Source organism: Dermacentor albipictus, chromosome 1 (assembly GCF_038994185.2).
Source record: "Dermacentor albipictus isolate Rhodes 1998 colony chromosome 1, USDA_Dalb.pri_finalv2, whole genome shotgun sequence".
Taxonomy (NCBI): domain Eukaryota; kingdom Metazoa; phylum Arthropoda; class Arachnida; order Ixodida; family Ixodidae; genus Dermacentor; species Dermacentor albipictus.
Genome location: NC_091821.1, coordinates 505,366,751 through 505,385,154, shown reverse-complemented (window position 1 = coordinate 505,385,154; position 18,404 = coordinate 505,366,751). Strand labels below are relative to the sequence as shown.

The window sequence follows — 18,404 nt, the reverse complement described above, 5'->3', positions numbered from 1 at the left end:
ACCCCAAAGGGCGCAACTGTTTTTAGAGTGTTGCGTCGCAATTTCGCTCAAGCCCCAATATATCCAAAACTGTTACATTACCTAACTCTCGTCAGGCCTAAACTTGAATACGCGTCGGCAATATGGGATCGAGCTCAACACACCTTAATTGACCTCATGGTATTAAGTGACAACACAATAAATTGACACACCTTAATTGACCTCTGCCCAACCCTTACGGTGTCGCTGCAATGAAATCTGGACGGCTGTAATTAGGTGCCAGCTCCCCGACAAAGTATTGCAGACGCTGCAGCACTTATCCTTGCACTCACGCGCAACAGCCCGCAGAAAAGATTGACAGAATAGGAGAGAGGAAATAAATACAGGAGGCAGAAAATGAGTAAAGGCAACGCTGTGACAAAACGAGTGAAAAACAACATCGCCACTCTTCGCTCGTGCTGGATTCTACACCTGGGAGGACCGCGAGAGAGGGGCAAGGCGATGTCAGAAAATATGTGGCGAGTTTGCTGTGTAATAATAACGAAACGCTAAAGTTGCGGACAGAGTGGACACATTTTATTCAAGGCACACTACGGTAAGTTCCTACTTGAAGCAGGTATGAGCCTTTGAATATAAGATGAAGAAGCAAGGCAACCTGGAGACAGGAGAAAGAATGAAGTGAGAACAAATGGTAGACGAGATGGACGCCAGTTCCACAGCAATGCTTTACGTCTGCTGTGTCCTTTAACTAGTAACGCTACAATATTTTGGCGCAGCCGACGACTCCAGCATGTGGGTGACATTTTTCCTCGAAGAGACTTCCGCACGGAAGATAATCTTTTCGAAATACCAAGCTCAACACGAACCAGAGGTGGAACTACCCCGGGAACTCAACTCGGCAGAGCTCGTGAACCTGGTTTTAGAGATGGCTTCCATGGACACAGCTGAACTATGTCGGAAAGGTGCTGTGAAAGTGAACTTGCGTCTGGCGATCTTCGACGAATTAGTTCAAGCGATGCGTCAAAAGGACTCTGGATCATGGTCTTCGACAGAAGAGGTGAGCCTCGCTTTGAAAGCTCTTCAGCTACAACAAGAACAGGTTGCGCAACAAAATAAACTGGTGTCATCGCCTATATGCTCTCTAAACGCTGAGACCCCGATGCGCTTGACGGTATGTCTTCAAGTCCAGAAAGTTAGCTTGAATTCTATGAATATGCCGCTGGGAAGAACAACTGGCACTCTAATGAGGACGAGATTATTAACATGCGTGGTTACTTAAGCGGTGTTGCACATTATTGAAGATGCTGGCAGCTCTTGGAACCAGTGGAAGGAAAAATTCTTCACCACATCCCGAAGCAACCGAGTGCAAAGATGGGACGCCGCGCTTAATTTAGAATTCAAGCAGGACTCCGTCGTCGAGTATTTTTTTGAAAGACGCCGCCTTTTAAAGTTGTCTGAGCCTATGGTTCCTCCTTCTGCCATAGTAGCACTAATAATGCACGGACTGCACGCGGAAGTCCTGAAGCTAGTGCAAGTACGATTCCCTAAAACTATGGATGGTCTCCTGGAGTGCCTTCACGACATACCATCTACTTCAGAAGAAAATATAACCGCTAGCTCAAGCAGTCGATTCAGACGGACCGGCGTGGATTGGTCAAGCCGTGATCCGCGAGAACCGAGCCGCCTTGCAAGCAGCACAGAGAACTTGGGTTGGCGTATTCCCAGAGGTCGGGTGAATAACGTCGACAATGACCCTGCCCCCTACTTTCAGACGCTGAAAAGTCTCCGACGACAAAAAATAATAAACAGGGGTGATCAGTCCGATCCGATGACCACAACTGAGACTGTTTATTTAACTTGCTCTAGCATACTTCACATTCCTGTCAAAGTGGGAAACGGACATATTGTAACGGATACGAAAGGCACGGACAATAGAAAAGAAGGGAAGACGAAGAAGACGAAGAGTTGGAGAGGCCGAGCTGCGCTGCTATCACGCTACGATCATCATCCATCGCCTGTAAATAAAACCATTTCTTCGCAACTCTTCGTAACAGTTGTGGTGGAAGGTGCGGGGTAATCGACAGCCGAAGACGGAGGCTGAACCAGAACTTCTTCGATGGAGCCGTCCCATTGCTGGACTCCCACCGAATTCACCGGAGCTGAACATGTCCCACGACGCAGACGAACAACGGCCCATTCCAACTGCTGCCCCGACAAGTTCTGTTCTGCAACTGAGAGATGCGCGTCCCTTCGCCGGAGGATCGGACGAAGACGTCGAGGAATGGCTCATCCATTATCACCGGGTGGGTGCCGCCAACAAGTGGAACAGCGCTGCTCAGCTTTCGAACGTTGTGTTCTTTCTGACGGATACTGCGTTGCTGTGGTTCGACAATAACGAGGAAACCTTCACAACATGGGGAAGATTTGTTTCCGAAATCAAAGAGCGATTTGGCGACTCCGCGACGAAAAGGAAAAGGGCAGAACAGACGCTACTGCAACGTGCGCAAGTGCCAGGCGAAACCTGCACGACCTATATTGAGGCGGTAATAAAACTGTGTAGGATGGTGGACTCTGGAATGTCTGAGGAAGATAAAGTCGGGCACATCCTGAAAGGAATTGCCGAAGACGTCTATAATTTCCTCATCGCAAAGGACAACCTGGCTTTCGTCACTGACATCATTCGGCACTGTCGTACTTTCGAGCAGCTGAAAACGAGGCGCATCACGCCGAAGTTTGGCAGGCTAGCCAATGTGACAACAGCTGCAAGCGTGGACAGCAACCAGCCCCTCGATCTTGCATCAACGATCAGACAAATAGTTCGGGAAGAGCTCAGCCTGCACGCACAAGCGACACATTGAGGCACTCACAGCTTCCGCCTACCACCAGATTTCGAGTCAAACGTGGCATCCATCGCCCCGCATCCTGCGGCGAGGGGCACCGAGGATTATGAACTCGCGCCCCGACAGCAGCCACGTCTCTACGACAGAGGCGCTACTTATGACGCTCGGCCACAACGAGAGCAGACGCGTTTTTACCCCTGAGGCCCTGTACCACGACTACCACGATCCTACTACCACGACGTGACTTATGAACGATATAACGGATTTCAGCGAGGCGCACAGACACGTTATCCACATGACAACGAACTTTCTCGCCGCCCGCAGCAGCCTAGCATCCCTTTCGAGGAAGATGCTGTGAACCGCGACCCTCCCGTGTGCTACAACTGCGGTTCCACAGGCCATATAGCAGGGTATTGTCGCCAAGGTCGTCAATCACGAAGGACACCACCGATGTTCTCGCCACCCAGAACCCGTACTTCATATGACTTGCGGACGACCGATTCCCTTCCAATGGACCACTTCCCACACGAGACCAGACGCAGCGATTCGCCAACTTCTGAGCGGAATTTGACACAGCCAAATAATCGTTCCCGTCGCTCTCCGTCCCCTCGGCGCCGTTCTTCGTCACCGCCGCCGGGAAACTAGCATCCGCGGCCAATAGAGTTGAGGTCGCCGGACGGACTTTGCCAGAAATTTCTCTGCCTGTTGTGATGCTCAAAAACAAAGTGAATGTCGCGATTGACGGAATACCGACCATGGCGTTAGTTGATACTGGAGCGACTGTGTTTGTGATGAGTCTCGCTTTCAAGAACCGTCTAGGCCATAAAGTTATGTTTTCTTGGAACCACGGTATTACATTTCGTGGAGTAGGCGGCGAGTGGCTTCATCCCCTTGGTGTTTGTGCTGTGAGTGTTTTGTTGGCTGGGAAAGTGTTTTTGTCGGAATTCCTTGTTCTTGCTCGTTGTTCGCACGACGTTATTCTTGGTATCGATTTTCTTGAACAGTGCGGCGCTTCCGTGGACTGTGGTTGTGCCCAAATCTCACTGAACAAGTTATTGACATCAGCACATTCCGAACAAAGCTTGGGTGGTGAAGACGGGGACACAGACACACTCAGTGTTCTTGATGAAGTGATTGCACCATCGTGGTGCCTGACGCCCGTTCGTGTTCCTACAACTACTGTTGATGCTGATTGTGTTGACCTTGTAGTTAGGCCTCTCCGCGTAAACTGTGCTAAAAAAATATACTCATGCCCTGCTCTGTCGTGTGCATGACGAGAGGAGTCGCCACATTGTGGGCGCTGAACTGTTCCGCCACGCCGGTTGTCCTTCCTCGTGGTATGAAAATCGCTCTTTTCGATGAAGCCGCATGTAGCTCAATAGCGGCACTAACTACGGACGTCTCTACAGCTTGCTCTCCTTGGGATAATCGCCATTCTGAAGAGCTAATGCTTGGCATGATCAGCAAGGCCCTCAGTACATCGGAACGGCAAGCACTGGTACAAGTCCTTGCCAGGCAGGAGGCGGCATTCTACTTCACGCATGGAGATGCACCCCTTCATTTACCGTCGTCCCGCGCTCGTCGCAGAATAGACACCAGCTCAGCAAACCCCATCCGCCAGAAGCCCTACCGAGTGTCATCGTCCAAGCGCAAAGTTATTGCCGAGCAAGTCATAGAGGTGATGAACAAAGGTGTAGTTCAAGAGTCAGCTAGTCCATGGGCAGCCGCCAGTAATCCTGGTCCGAAAAAAAGATGGCTCCTGGAGATTCTGCGTGGATTACAGACATCTAAACGCAGTGACGAAGAAGGATGTCTATCCACTACCGCGAATCGATGACGTCATTGATTGCTTACACGCTGCTTCTTACTTCTCAACACTTGATTTGCGATCGGGGTATCGGCAAATACCTATGGACCCTGCCGACAAGGAAAAGACCGCTTTCGTGACTCCAGATGGCCTATTCGAATTTAATGTTATGCCTTTTGGCCTTTGCAATGCTCCTGCCACCTTTGCAAGATTCATGGACACAGTACTTCATGGTCTAATGTGGGAGATATGCATGTGTTACCTCGATTATGTTGTAATCTTTGGCCGCACGTTTGAAGAACATAACGAACGCCTCAGCCTCGTTCTCGACTCCATAGAGAAAGCTGGACTGGTCCTAAACTCAAAAAAGTGTCGGTTCGGCGAACCTCAAACACTGGTCCTGGGACACTTAGTCGACAAGGATGGCGTCAGACCCGATCCTCGTAAGATTGAAGCAGTGAGCTCGTTCAAGCCACCGCAGTCAGCACGAGAACTCCGCTCATTCATTGGCCTATGTTCGTATTTTCGTCGTTTTGTTCCCCGGTTTGCCGACATCGTTTACCCGTTGACAAGTATTTTGCGACAAAATGCATCCTTCCATTGGACACCAGAGTGTGACGCATCATTCTCTCAACTGAAGTTTATACTAACGTCAGCACCCCTCTTGCGTCACTTCGATCCATCTTGCCCGACTGAACTTCACACTGATGCTAGTGGAATCGGGATAGGAGCGGTGCTTGTACAACGTTACAGTGGCGCAGAGCATGTTGTCGCATATGCCAGCCGTTGTCTGAGCAAATCTGAACGCAATTATACGGTTACGGAACAGGAATGCCTGGCAGCCGTTTTCGCCGTACAAAAGTTGCGATGTTATCTTTACGGTAGACCATTCAAGATTATCACCGACCATCATTCTTTATGGTGGCTGGTCGGTTTGCGTGATCCCTCTGGTCGCCTTGCACGTTGGGCGCTGCGCCTCCAGGAATACGACTTTGTGGTATCGTACAAGAGTGGCCGTCGTCACGCTGACGCAGACTGCCTCTCTCGGATTCCTTTTGCGACTACCGACTGCGATGCTGAGAATTTTCACGACTGTCTCGCTGCTGTTACTCCTACGTTCCCTGACGCGGCAGACTTTGAGCGAGAACAACGGGATGATGTTACCCTTGATCCGCTTTTCGTCGCCGCCCGTACTTCTAAAGGCAGCGGTCGCTTTACTGTACGTGATAAATTGCTGTAAAAAACTAATTACTCCGGGCATGGAGCGCGTTTTCTGCTTGTTGTCCCCGAGAGCCTTCGCTCCGACGTTCTACGCGCGATGCATGGCGATGTGACATCCGGCCATTTCGGTTTCCTACGAACGCTACACCGCACGCAGGAGCGCTCTTACTGGCCCAAGATGTACGAAACAACCAAGCGCTATGTCGCTAGTTGTGAAACGTGCCAACGTCACAAGCGACCGACCACCGCAGCCCCGGGTCCCCTTGGGCCATTGACACCGCCCAGTACGCCGTTCGAGCAAGTAGGCATTGACCTTTTGGGTCCATTCCCGTTATCTAACAACAAGAACTGTTGGATAATTATCTGCGTAGACCATCTGACACGGTATGCAGAAACTGCAGCCATACCGTCTTCCACCGCCGCTTACGTGGCGGCCTTCCTGTTGCGTTCCGTGGTCCTTCGTCATGGCCCACCACGTGTCATCATCAGCGACCGTGGTCGCCAGTTCACGGCTGATGCCATTGAAGAGTTACTTCGTTTCTGCACTTCCCAGTTCCGTCATTCCACGCCGTATCATCCACAGACCAATGGCCTCGTTGAAAGAACGAACAGAACGCTGGCCAACATGCTTGCCATGTACGTCTCCTACAATCATAGAACTGGGACGACGTCCTGCCCTTCATCACTTACGCATACAACACGGCGAAACACGAAACCACGAACTATAGCCCATTTTATCTCCTCTATGCAAGGTTACCGCGAAGACCTCTGGACACTTTGTTACCCTTCGTTCTGCACAGTGATGATTCTGTATCGAAGACTTTGTGTCTCGGTGAAGAAGCCCGTCGAATAGCTCGTCTTCGTACTCTGGCCTCGCAAAGTCGTTCGAAAGAGCGATACGACGACTGTCACGTACAAGTATCGTTGGAAAAAGGTGACTTGGTCCTTCTTTGGACACCGCAACGCAAGCGTGGATTGTGCCAAAAGTTCTTGTCACAATATTCAGGCCCATTTGTAGTCGTAGACCGCCTGAGCGAACTCACTCACGTAATACCTCGCCTCCTGTGCAATGGTCGGCGATCAAGCAGAACTCAGCTGACTCATATTGCTCGCCTGAAGCCTTTCTACCCTGCTTGTGCATCCTGACTCGCCCCACGGGCTTCGTCTGCTTGCGGGGAAATGTAACCGATACGAAAGGCACGGACAATAGAAAAGAAGGGAAGACGAAGAAGACGAAGAGTTGGAGAGGCCGAGCTGCGCTGCTATCACGCTACGATCATCATCCATCGCCTGTAAATAAAACCATTTCTTCGCAACTCTTCGTAACAATATGATGGCGTTGGTTGACAGCGGTGCTTTTGTGTCTATCATAAATGCCAACCTGGTATATGCAAGTCCCCTGCATAGTGGAAGAGTACTACGGGTGCAAGGTTACGATGGAAAAGTGACAATGCATTATCAGTGGGCCTCAGTAAACATCGAGTTCCAAGGTCATAAAATAGGAAGTGAAGTACTGGTGATAGAGGGGGTGACGTACGACTTTCTGCTATCAAGACAAGATATAAAAAAAACTAAAAATAAACCTATACCGGGACGATGTGGTTTTAGTGGAAGGACTATCAAGGGAAGAGACATAGCAGGATAGAAAAGATAACCTGTGGATTAACAAGTGCGCGGAGGATATTGCAATGACCTACCCTGAACTGGTATGCACAGGAAGCTATCCACAAGCGACGAAGTCACACAAGGTGCCTTTCGAACTAATTGACAATATCGTCTTCCGAAAATCACCTTATGACATGTCAAGAAAGCGCGCAAGATATTGCTGAAGAAAGAATTGCAGGAGATGCTAGACGCCGATATAATCCGGCCTTCGGTGTCACCCTTCGCCTCTTCCGTAACTATTGCGCCGAAGGAAGATGGAACTTTCAGACTGTGCACAGATTACAGGGTTCTTAATCGCCAGTCAGAACTTACACCATTTCCTATGCCAAAGATAGACACCATTATAGATGAGACAGGTGGTTGCCGAACTGTTTCACGCATTGACTTGTGCAAAGGTATCTGGCACATCCCGCTAACAGAAGAGACAAAAATGTACACTGCTTTTATCACACCCTTCAATCTGTCCGAGTATAACCGGCTTCCTTTCGGCTGGAAGAACTCGCCAGCATGGTTACAGAAGATTATGAAAGAAGTCCTGAAGCCTTTCCTATGTGTCTTTTGTAACGTGTACTTATACGATATTATCGTCTTCTCCAAAACAGAGGCTGAGCATCAGGAACATCTGTCTCAGGTATTAAACGCCTGGAGCTTGGCACACCTCAAGGTTAATTTTAAGAAAATTGCATTCTTTCAAAGAAAAGTTGTGTTTCTTGGAAGAGTATTCGATGGGACTACCAAAACCACGAAACAAGAGTCCGTCGAGAGGATATCCCTACTGGTAAAACTATATGACGTCCACTCATTACTTGTGTTTTTGGGATTAGCAAGACATTTCAGACCTTCCATAAAAGACTTTGCCATAAAAACAAGATGCCTCACGCGCCTAACGCCGAAATAAGTTCTATTTGAGTGGGATAACGAATTTGAGAGAGTCTACCGTGATCTGGTGCACAGAATCTCCGCTGACCCTATTCTGCACATACCAGATTTCAGTTTACCCTTTCAACTGAATACCGACGCCTTACACTATGGAATAGGTGCAGTCTTGTACCAGAAATGTCCAGAAGCATCCGGCCGAGAAAAGCGACATGTAGTAAGCTACTACAGCTACACCCTCAAGCCACCTGAAGTCAACTACACTACTACTGAAAAGGAAGTTCGTGCTGTCCTTAAAGCAATTCAGTACTTCCATACGTACCTTGAAGGTGCGAAGTTTACTTTATTCACGAATCACCAGGCACTCAGTCATCTCTTGAATATAACCCAACCTAAGGGACGTATCGCCAGATGTGTGAACTACTTGCAGCAGTTCAATTTCACCATCTCCCACAGACCTGGACCCCTTTTGACTGATGCAGATGCATTGTCTAGACTGATGATACAGGCCAACAAAGAACAATTGGAATAAATCAATGAAGTAAAATGGTGGGAAGGCACTGAACAATTGATTTTTATGGAAGGTGGGTATCAAGTCCCGCCAACGCTGGTTTCCGGAGTGCTTTATTTGTACCACGATAGCCCAGAATCTGGAGGACACGGCGGATTTTGGCGCACCTACAAGAAGCTACTCAAGAGATTTACGTGGCCTCACATGAAAGAAGACGTAAATCAATACGTTCGTTCATGCCACATTTGTCAAGTCAACAAAGTGAAATATACGCAGCCTATGGACGCCATGATAATACCTTACCACTCGAACGTGCCTTTTGAAGTTAGACACCTGAATTCTGCCGAGCTAAATAAGAAACGAGAAGGAGTCCGAAAAACGCAAGCTTTTCTTCTGGCCATAGATGAATGCACTAGGATGGTCGCGGCACGGGCAGGAATAGAAGATGCGAATAGTATCATCGCTCTCCTCCAAGGTAATGTTTAGGAATACCAGGATGATCGTGTGTGACAACGGTCCAGCGTTGAAGAGTGAAAAACTAGCAAGACCACAACATATCAATAAAATTTTGTGCGCTATACTATTCCGCAGCGAATGGGCTTGCAGAGCGTGCTGTACTAAATGTGAAACAATCCATCAGGATGTACGATAGTTTCCCTGGTGGATAGAAATGCTATTTAGAAGCAGCTGCAAGGCATCACAATCGCTCCTACACCAGTGGCTTGGGATGCAGCCCGCAGTTCGCTTCTTCAAGAGAAACCCCTATTCTTCAAGCGAACCGTGAACTAGGGCTGTTAAAGAATTTCCAGATCGTCGAGGACAGGAAGCAAAAATCGCAGGAGGAGAGGTACCGTAAACGAATGAAACAAAATTTTGACAAGGCACATTGCTCAGATATCCCAGACATTCAAGTCACCGACGTCATTCTAGTTAGGAAAGGAGTAAGAGAATCCATTGCCAAATTTATCGTCCTTACTCTGTGACAGACAGCCACTCAGAAAGGAATATTGAAGACTGTGTGATACATTGGAGAACGGGGCTCTGTTGAACGTGCTTTCATTGGAAACGCTTTCAAGTATTATCTCAAGAGGGGTTAGCAAAAGAAACCTGGAAGAATGAAGCGGTATGAGCCTTCGAATAGAAGATGAAGAAGCGCGAGAACCTGGAGACAGGACAAGAGAAGAATGAAGTAAGAATAAAAGGTAGAGGAGATGGACGCCAGTTCCAGAGCAATGCTTTGCGTCCATTGTGTACTTTAACTAGGAACGCTACACTACTATTTCATAAAAATAACTACGCAGGTGGAAATTTGTCCATGCCTACAACCGACCTAGGGCCTGCAGACGCCAAGCCGCAATAAAGCACCGTAGCATCAACACATTAATACGCAAGCAAGCCAACGTTTCAGCCGCGATAGCAATGACAGTGCTAAGCTTCCCGCTGACAACGAAAATGGCGCGCAAACGGTGCTTGAGTCACTGTATCTTCTGTGCACCACGTAGACAAATGCGAGTGTTGTACGTAAAGTAACATTTAACATCACAACCCGACCTTTGTATGCTGTGAACATCATCACCAAACGTCAATTCAGCAAAAGGCAAAGAAAGTTTCGCTTACATTGTCTCCCTCAGTGCGTACGATCTGAATGATTTTTTTTAAACGAACACTTTTTTTTCATAAATCCAAGAGCGAGAAAACACTTTCACGGAGAAGACATGAACACCACAGCACTCTGCAGCAATGCAACGCCAGCAAGCCCAAGGGTCCATTCTTGTGGGCTAATTCTGGCTCTCATCTTAGTGGACGGCCTCTGGTGGTCGCCCGCTGTAATATCAGCGCCGATTCAAAGGTGGCCATGCAAAGGGCGCATGCATTCGCGCAACCGAGTTTAGTGGTCACCAAGGCTTACAGGTCTTTGAGACACACGTGCTGCCCACCTGTATAACCACTACAGGTGAGCTCTTTAACGGCTCTGTTCTCCTCGTTTTTATGCAATGCAACAAAGGGGACTTAAATATCTTCCCTGCAACAAATAGACGCCTTACAGCACGTCATTATGCGATAAAAGCGAGTACTTCCCTAGAAGCATTCCTCTTGTTGGGAGCTCGGTTTAACGGAGACAAGGAATACACCTTTTGTCAGGTTGAGAAAGGAGAGTCGACTCGCTTTTTTTGAAAAGTAAAAGCGCGTTTGCCGAGTGGTAGTGGTGGCGCCCAAGTCAGGCGGCCGCTTTGTTCTAAGAAAGAGCAGGGGGCTATGAAGCACACGCCGATGCAAACGCGTATCTACTTGCATTAGAATATGAAATCCAACCATCTCGTATTTTCTGCATAATCGGATTACTATATAGCACGGTGCCTTTTCTAGACTGCTTATAAAAATTGCTGATTCTCAGTATTCGGCGCAACTGCAGTGTTAAGGAGCTGGACCTGCAGTCATGAAGATTGTTTCAGCACGAACGAATTTAGTGAATCAGATGTTCAACGAAAAAAAGGAGCTCGACACGATAATTTGGCGATTTAAAAAAGCTGGTAAATTTTCATACTGGAAATATCTGTTCGCAAGTAACAGCAAATTTTCAAACTGATATAGAACACGATATATTCCAAAAAAAATAAGCAGTGAGGACCCATGACATTGCCATGAACTTAATTTCCGTCTACTGCCAGGAAAGTACTTGTCGTCCATTGAATTCATACAGAATAGCACTCCTTCATATCTTAAATAAACAACCGCCAGTTATTTTATAGATATAAACAGACATTCTACAGTACGATGTACAACCGTACTCCCGGCGCTAAGCTCCGCGGGATATTTAGATGTGCTTACCTGCCGAAAAGAGAACAGCGAAAAACAGCATCGTCAAAGCTTCGAGATTTTTCATGGCTGTACCGTGTGCGGAGATGCGTACAGTGCCCGAAGCGAGTGGACTGCGCGCGAACCTTTTCCCTTTGGCGGCACCTGATACGCTTGCCAGCTTCGTTATCGCCTGAGCACCGTGTTGCAGGTGGACGATGTTGAAAGGGTAATCGCGAGACCACACAGGCGCGCTCCGCAAGCGGCGCTGAGAGGGAGTGCAGTCGGCCAATCGTCGTTCCGGATAAGGCGTGTACGGTGCCCCCGATGACGCGGAGCTGCACTGTGGCCGCGCTGACGTCGCCCGCTGTGCCGGAGAGGCTGCGCAGGCGAAAACTCCAACTTCCGCGTTGGAAACTTCAGCTGCCCGCGTCAAAGTCCAAACTAAAGACGAGGCCCGTGCGTCCTCAATATACACGAGAAAATGAATGGATTCATATTTGAATGTGCTTACTTGGCGTGCGCTTTCGAACTCTCGCGGCACGTTTTTTGGATCACGTGAGAACTGATAGCCAATGCGATGAGACATATGGCAGTAATGATCATGCTACAGCAATGTCGCGATGGAAGAGATTTTCAAAAGAAGTACATGGAAATGAAAGCTAGCAATATAATTTCGCTCCAGTGACAATAAGAATATGCTTTTAAGTCAATGTTACACGGAATCAGCCATATCAGTGTGGCCAGAAAATGAGCACGATCACAACTCCCAGTGACCAGCCACACTGCAAGCTTAATTTTCCAACACATTTTGTTGAAGTCGTGAAATGTACTTTCCACCAAATGGCTTTTTATGCGTTCTACCTTAAATAAAAAAAGTGTTACAATGCGCTCCGTAGGCGTTGTTTACAGTAAAGATTGAGAGCGCTAGAATGGGCATAAGGCTTAATGGGCACGGGGGGATACGCTGTCGAGGGATGGTTGCTTGCTGAGGCTGCAACTCAACTAAATTCCGTCGCATCTTAATGAAGTTAACAGTGTTTGCAATGATGCTTATTTATGATACCTAGCCAAGTATTTCTTGGGAATGTTCTCAAAGCGAACATTCGCAAAGCGCGGACGTAAGCAGCGGACGATTCATCGCTGCTTACTAGCTGACTTGTTATGCCGGTCAACTTGCAATGTGCACTGAGTGTGCCGCTGCATGCCACTGTGATTACGTTTCATGTTCGGCTGACTCTTCTTACGGTCCGTGACGAAATATGGAAAAACCAGCTTATAGTATAGTGCGTTAAATAACATGAAACACAAAAGGCTAGCATCAGCACCTCAATAAATTAGTCCACTTTGAGAGGGGTAACATTTGCTTGCCGACTAACATAGCGCAATTCGCTTAGCCCAGTGAAGTCAGGTTATGTGTGTTACGGTTAAAATCTTTGCTAGAACAGCACAATGCGCCGTGCTGGTCGCATTGAAAGAAAGCATCTTCAGGAATGGACACTAGATTTATGAACACAGATATGACGCTAGAGCATGGAAATGGTAATATAACTAATAAAAATACCTTAACGCATTGCCTTCAGGCTCGTGTATTGCTATCCATGTATGACTGCGATACCTTATCAATCTCTTTCTCTGCGGTGAGCTTTAAGCGATAAATCCTCCCTTGACACGAACCAAATAGCCACTGCCAATACTGCTACTGAAACTAGCTCCGCAAACGCTGAATTGAGTTGTCGTATTTCAAGTTTCAAAACAAATTATCCGTTTTAAATTTTTATGACTGTATGCTACCAGCAGTGTAAAGGAAGGGAAATCTTGCTTTCTCACCTGGAGTAGCACATACGAGAACAAACAGAAGGACCGCGCAATGAGAGAAGGAGCGAAAAATGGCAGGCGTGATGATAGTAGACGGCAGTGTTCGCCAGAAGAAAGCGAAGGTAGTTAACTGACATTCTAGTTGAAAATAAAAGGAACAAATGAAGTTAGGCAAGTCATACGTAATGCTTAGAGCTCATAGCAGGTGGCCTTCTGTGCCATGTTTTCGCATATTTCTGCGTTCCTCGTCGGCCAAGATTGTTTTTATAGGTGACTATACATAAATGAAGTTCAAGTTTAATAATACTTCAGTGGACTCCCACGTTCGTCACTCGTCAAGACTAAGCCGCATGTGAGCGCGAGAAAGAAAGGTGGGCCGAGCGACTCTTCTACACCGGATAGGGTTGCGCGTGTCTGTTACGTCGAGCTCGGCACACAACAGCCGTTTCCTGTTACGTCTGTACATAGTTGGGCGTGTATACGTTCTGCATACACTTTGCAACCCTCGCTGAAAGTGGCAGTGATTTCACCGAGCGCACGCCTTTTGCATGAACACGCTTGGGGCGTGAATCGTCATGGTCGCAATTTTCCCGGCTACCTCAAGCTGAATTTGTGTAAATATTCAGTAAAATCATTGCAACAATATTCATCCTTCATTTGGCATCCATATGGCACCGCACCCCTTGAGTTTGTTCTAAACTGCGGCGCTCGTTGCGCAGCGCCTAACTATTCTTGTTAGGCAAGTGTTTTATTCATCAAAGATAACTTGGGTTTGTCGGCGCTTCCATGCCATCACCAATGCTACCGCCCTGAGACCTGTGTCATACAATATATTACTCTAACCCCGCAGTTAGAACTGATATCCTTTTCTACGTCATTTTATGTGTGTTCATGGAACGATCTCCAATTCAAGCTCAAAGTTCAGTCATTGCGCACTAATATCTGTCATGCTTCTCTTTTGCAACAAAGAAGCAGGAGCTCAAACCACCTTACCGCTTCCGTGAGTGCGACTCATGATTCTGGCACCTTCATGGGCACTAAACGAATTTCGTTTACCGCTCCTCTATCGAATGCCCTCGGGCCCTGTGAGAACGTAAATAAACAAATAATTAAATAAATAAACATGCGCGTTAGGGGGCGCAGGAGTGCGACACGCTTGTGTGTAATTGGCATATGTCAATAAAGAAGTGCTCAGCGTATACTGCGTTTCCTGAAACGTATAGCACCGCACATTTGCTTCTATATAGAAAATAACGTGCGTACTACGTCCATAATATTAAGTCAGTATGCGTGCGTGCACCAAGGTGTCAACGGCTGGAAGGCTATACATTACGCGAGTGACTGAAAAGAGTTTATATAACATACAATTTTGATAGCAATGGTTGCTTGCAAGACAATGGTGAAAGGCGTGCCTTCCTAAACTCTTAAGCATGTGAATTGCCTGAGACGGCAATATGCTCTACACTCAGAAAACAAAATCATCAAGCCACGGAGGCCGTTTTCTGTCACGATGAGGACGCGTGCGTACCTCAGAAGAACTTTGGGGGTTGCGATGCGTATCAGTCGACTTCGAAGACCCAGTCGTCCCACTATTATTTCCCTCCCCCTGGTTGGAAAACTGAATGTGGTTGCCGCTCAAAGCTGGAGAGGGTTGCCCAGGAAGCTCCCCTCGAAGTCCCAACAAGTCCTGGGAGGCTACCGATTCCCCCACGGAATCAGAGACGACTGCTGACTGTGCAGACTCGGAAGTGATACAGTCTGACGAACTACTTAGCTGATGCTTATAATATGAGAAGACGCCGTCACTACAGACGACTCATAGGAATGACTATGCAGATTTGAATATGAGTACAAAAAGTCTCTATCACTTGTACACAATGTACTATCGACTGAATCCTTTATCACTAGGGTTAACTTAGACACATGCCACGTCTTCCCATCACTGAGTACAAAAATAGATGGTCCTGTCTAGGCCTTAACTGTACGAGGTTTTCTGTACTTAAAAAAATCCTTTCCTGTTAAATCTTATTCTGACGGGGTCTCCCACCTTGACACGAGTTGCCTGAGCACCTCTACGTTTTTCTACGTACTGTTTAGTACGTAGTCTGCCACTGTTTCTGCAAGACTTTCTTGAACTTGAGGCACAAGACTGTCCTGTTCCCGTAGACCTACACAGAGCCGCAGGGTTCCATCCTTCTTGCGCACCACAACGAGTGGAGACACCCACTCAGAAGCCTCGACGCGCTCGATGACGTCGCAGTCCTCGAGACGTCGCAGTTCATCAGAGACGTCACGGAGAGCCAGGGGTAGTCGGCGCAACTTTGAAGATACTGGTTTCGCATCTTGTTGCCGATGAATTCGGTGCACGAAGTTGTTGACGAGACCCAACTCGCCACTGAAGAGGTGATCGAAACCCGGAGGCACAACTGTGAGGCTCTGTACTGGAGGAAGCGATGGTAGACGACATGTCAGCGACGTACCGTCGATCTGTATGCCCAAGCGTTGGATGGCGTCTAAACCCAGCAGTGATGTACCTGTAGTCGTTACGTGGAGCGTGACGGAGCATGACCTTTGGAAAAACTAGACAGTGGCTTGAAACAGGCCTTGAATGTCGATGCGTTGCTTGGAGAGGTTTCTGAAGTCCACTGTTGCTTGTGACAGCCTGTGCTGTCGACCAAAGTTATTTATAAAATCTTCGGCCGTCATCAATGACACAGATGCTTCCGTATCCATCAGCAGTCGCATGGAGACGCTGTTCACTACGACCGGAACTTCCAAATCTTTTAGTTTCAAAAGCGCTTACCGTCAAGACAGACGCCGATGGCTGCTCTGCGGAAGTTGAAGACAGCGTCTCTGCGGAAGGGACGTGTTGCACCGCTGTTCGGGTCTTTCGACATACCGAAGCGAAATGGCCCAACGTGTGGCAGGTGTTGCATCGCCGATTTCTTGCTGGACAATTCCTGCAAGACGCGATATGGTTCCTGCTGCCTCACCGATCGCATGCACCACGGTTCCCGGAGGAGCCATGTGCGAAATGTCGGCCCTCTTGGCGGCTTCTCGGGAGAAGTCGGACATCTTCATGGCCTGCCGGACTAAGTTGGCCATCTTGGCAGCTTCCCGGAAGAAGTCTGTCATCTTGGCCTGTCGACGGAACGCCAAGTTGAGATGCCTCGATTCTTCGTACATTTTCGGAGCCGAACGTGCGGTTCGCTCGATGCAAGGCTTCTAACGAGCATCCAATTTCTTCTGCCTTGTCTAGGGACAGGGTTTCGCCATGAGCCAATAACTTTTCGCGAACGCTGGTGCTCGCTACCCCATGTATTATTTGGTCTCGGACGCGCTCATTGTAGGTTGTGCCGAAGTTGCACTGTACCGGCTTCTCCTTCAATGCGGTCACGAATTCCAGGAATCCTTCTCTCTCGAACTGCCTTCGACTGGTGAATTCGTGCCTCTCCTCCAGAACATTTGTTGACGCGGCGAACAGCCAGTCAAGCCGCTGCAAGAGTTTCTGGAACTCTCACGCGGGCGGGACCGCATCACTTGATGTTGACGCTGCGCCGGTCGACTGCCTTGCTGCTTCGCTTGACGCTGACACTGCGCCGGTTAACTGCCTTGCTGCTTCCTGCTCCTCGTCTGCATAGTACTTTCGTTGTCCCTCACGCCCGAGAGCGCTGACGAGCGCGGACGCTCGTCACGTGTCAGTCCAATCGCCGCCGCCGTCCGCTTCGAGGTGGACCTGAAAAATTTTTTTCCATCGATACCATGGAATTAACGGTGGCCTGGGAACTTCAAGAAAAACGGGAAGGTTCGCCGTAAAAGAAGCTATGCCCGGTAGCGTGCGGGGCACAGTGCAGGAAACAAGCCGGAGCTCGAGTAGAATGGAGCAGGGCGGAACAAAGGGGGCGAGAAGGTCCAGGCTCGGAAGCCTCACGACGCAGAGTGCGTCGGCGGCGTTTGCGTGCAGTGCAGACACAGGAAGGGACGCTTCACTTACGAAGATCGTTCGTTTCCCGGGGCTTCGGTCGGAACCGCAGCGGGAATCCCATCCTCGTCGCCAAAAGATGTGTCGGCAGCGGCAGGCAAGCGGGGGCCCCCGGCCAGCGAACGCGTGGCGAGCGCCGACGCAGAGAGGGACACGGAGCTAACTGCTCCTGATGAAAACCGGACGAAGACTCAGCCGGCTTGCGGCCATTTATTACTGAAAAGGACTTCACAAGCCAGATGACACCTCCAGATTGGTCCCAGCTCGTCACATGGTAGAAGGGGGGTGCGCCATCTAGCTAAACTGCTACGGAACATAAATATATGATAACACAGAGGTCTGACAGGGGGCGACACTATACTACAAACAGCTATCTGCGCAAGAGCTTCCAAAGCTCTGGGTTATGTTCGACGGAACTTGCGTATATCCCCTGCTACAGTTCGTAAATTAGCATATCAGACTTTTGTTCGTCCACAGTTAGAATTTGTGTCACCACTATGGTCACCACATCAAAATCATTTTGTTGATATACTAGAAATCATTCAGAACAGGGCATCACGCTTCATCACAAGTAACTACGACAGAACTTGCAGCGTGAACAAGAGTAAAGCAGATATTTCGCTCCAGCCACTTGAAACTCGTCGCACGATAAGTCTTCTTTGCCCTTTCCATAGATACGTCCATGGCAATCGACGTCATGTGTTGCCGCTTGAAGTACCAGTGCGCACGTCACGTCGCCTTAACAATAGCCATAGTTTCGTGCGCATATCCGGCAATACAGTGTCATTCAACGCATCAGCACTGCCACGTGTCATAACCGTATGGAACAGTCTTCCTGATAACATTGCGAGCATAACAGATCGTGACGCTTTTCGCGAATAATTGCAAAGTTTCCTGTAGAAACATTGT

The 18,404-nt window shown here is 48.5% G+C and overlaps 1 protein-coding gene across 2 annotated transcripts in view; it reads right to left on the bottom strand.

The window, feature by feature from the left end:
- Positions 1–12,010, bottom strand: part of LOC135907564 (uncharacterized) — a 166,265-nt gene extending 154,255 nt beyond the window's left edge. Inside the window, exon 1 of one of the 2 annotated variants that reach the window (XM_065439241.2) lies at positions 11,729–12,010. In XM_065439241.2, the coding sequence (XP_065295313.1) occupies positions 11,729–11,783 (55 nt within the window). In that variant the 5' untranslated portion in view covers positions 11,784–12,010. The remainder of the gene's footprint in view (positions 1–11,728) is intronic. The other variant, XM_065439242.2, reaches the window with a different exon arrangement.
- Positions 12,011–18,404: the final 6,394 nt, after the last annotated feature.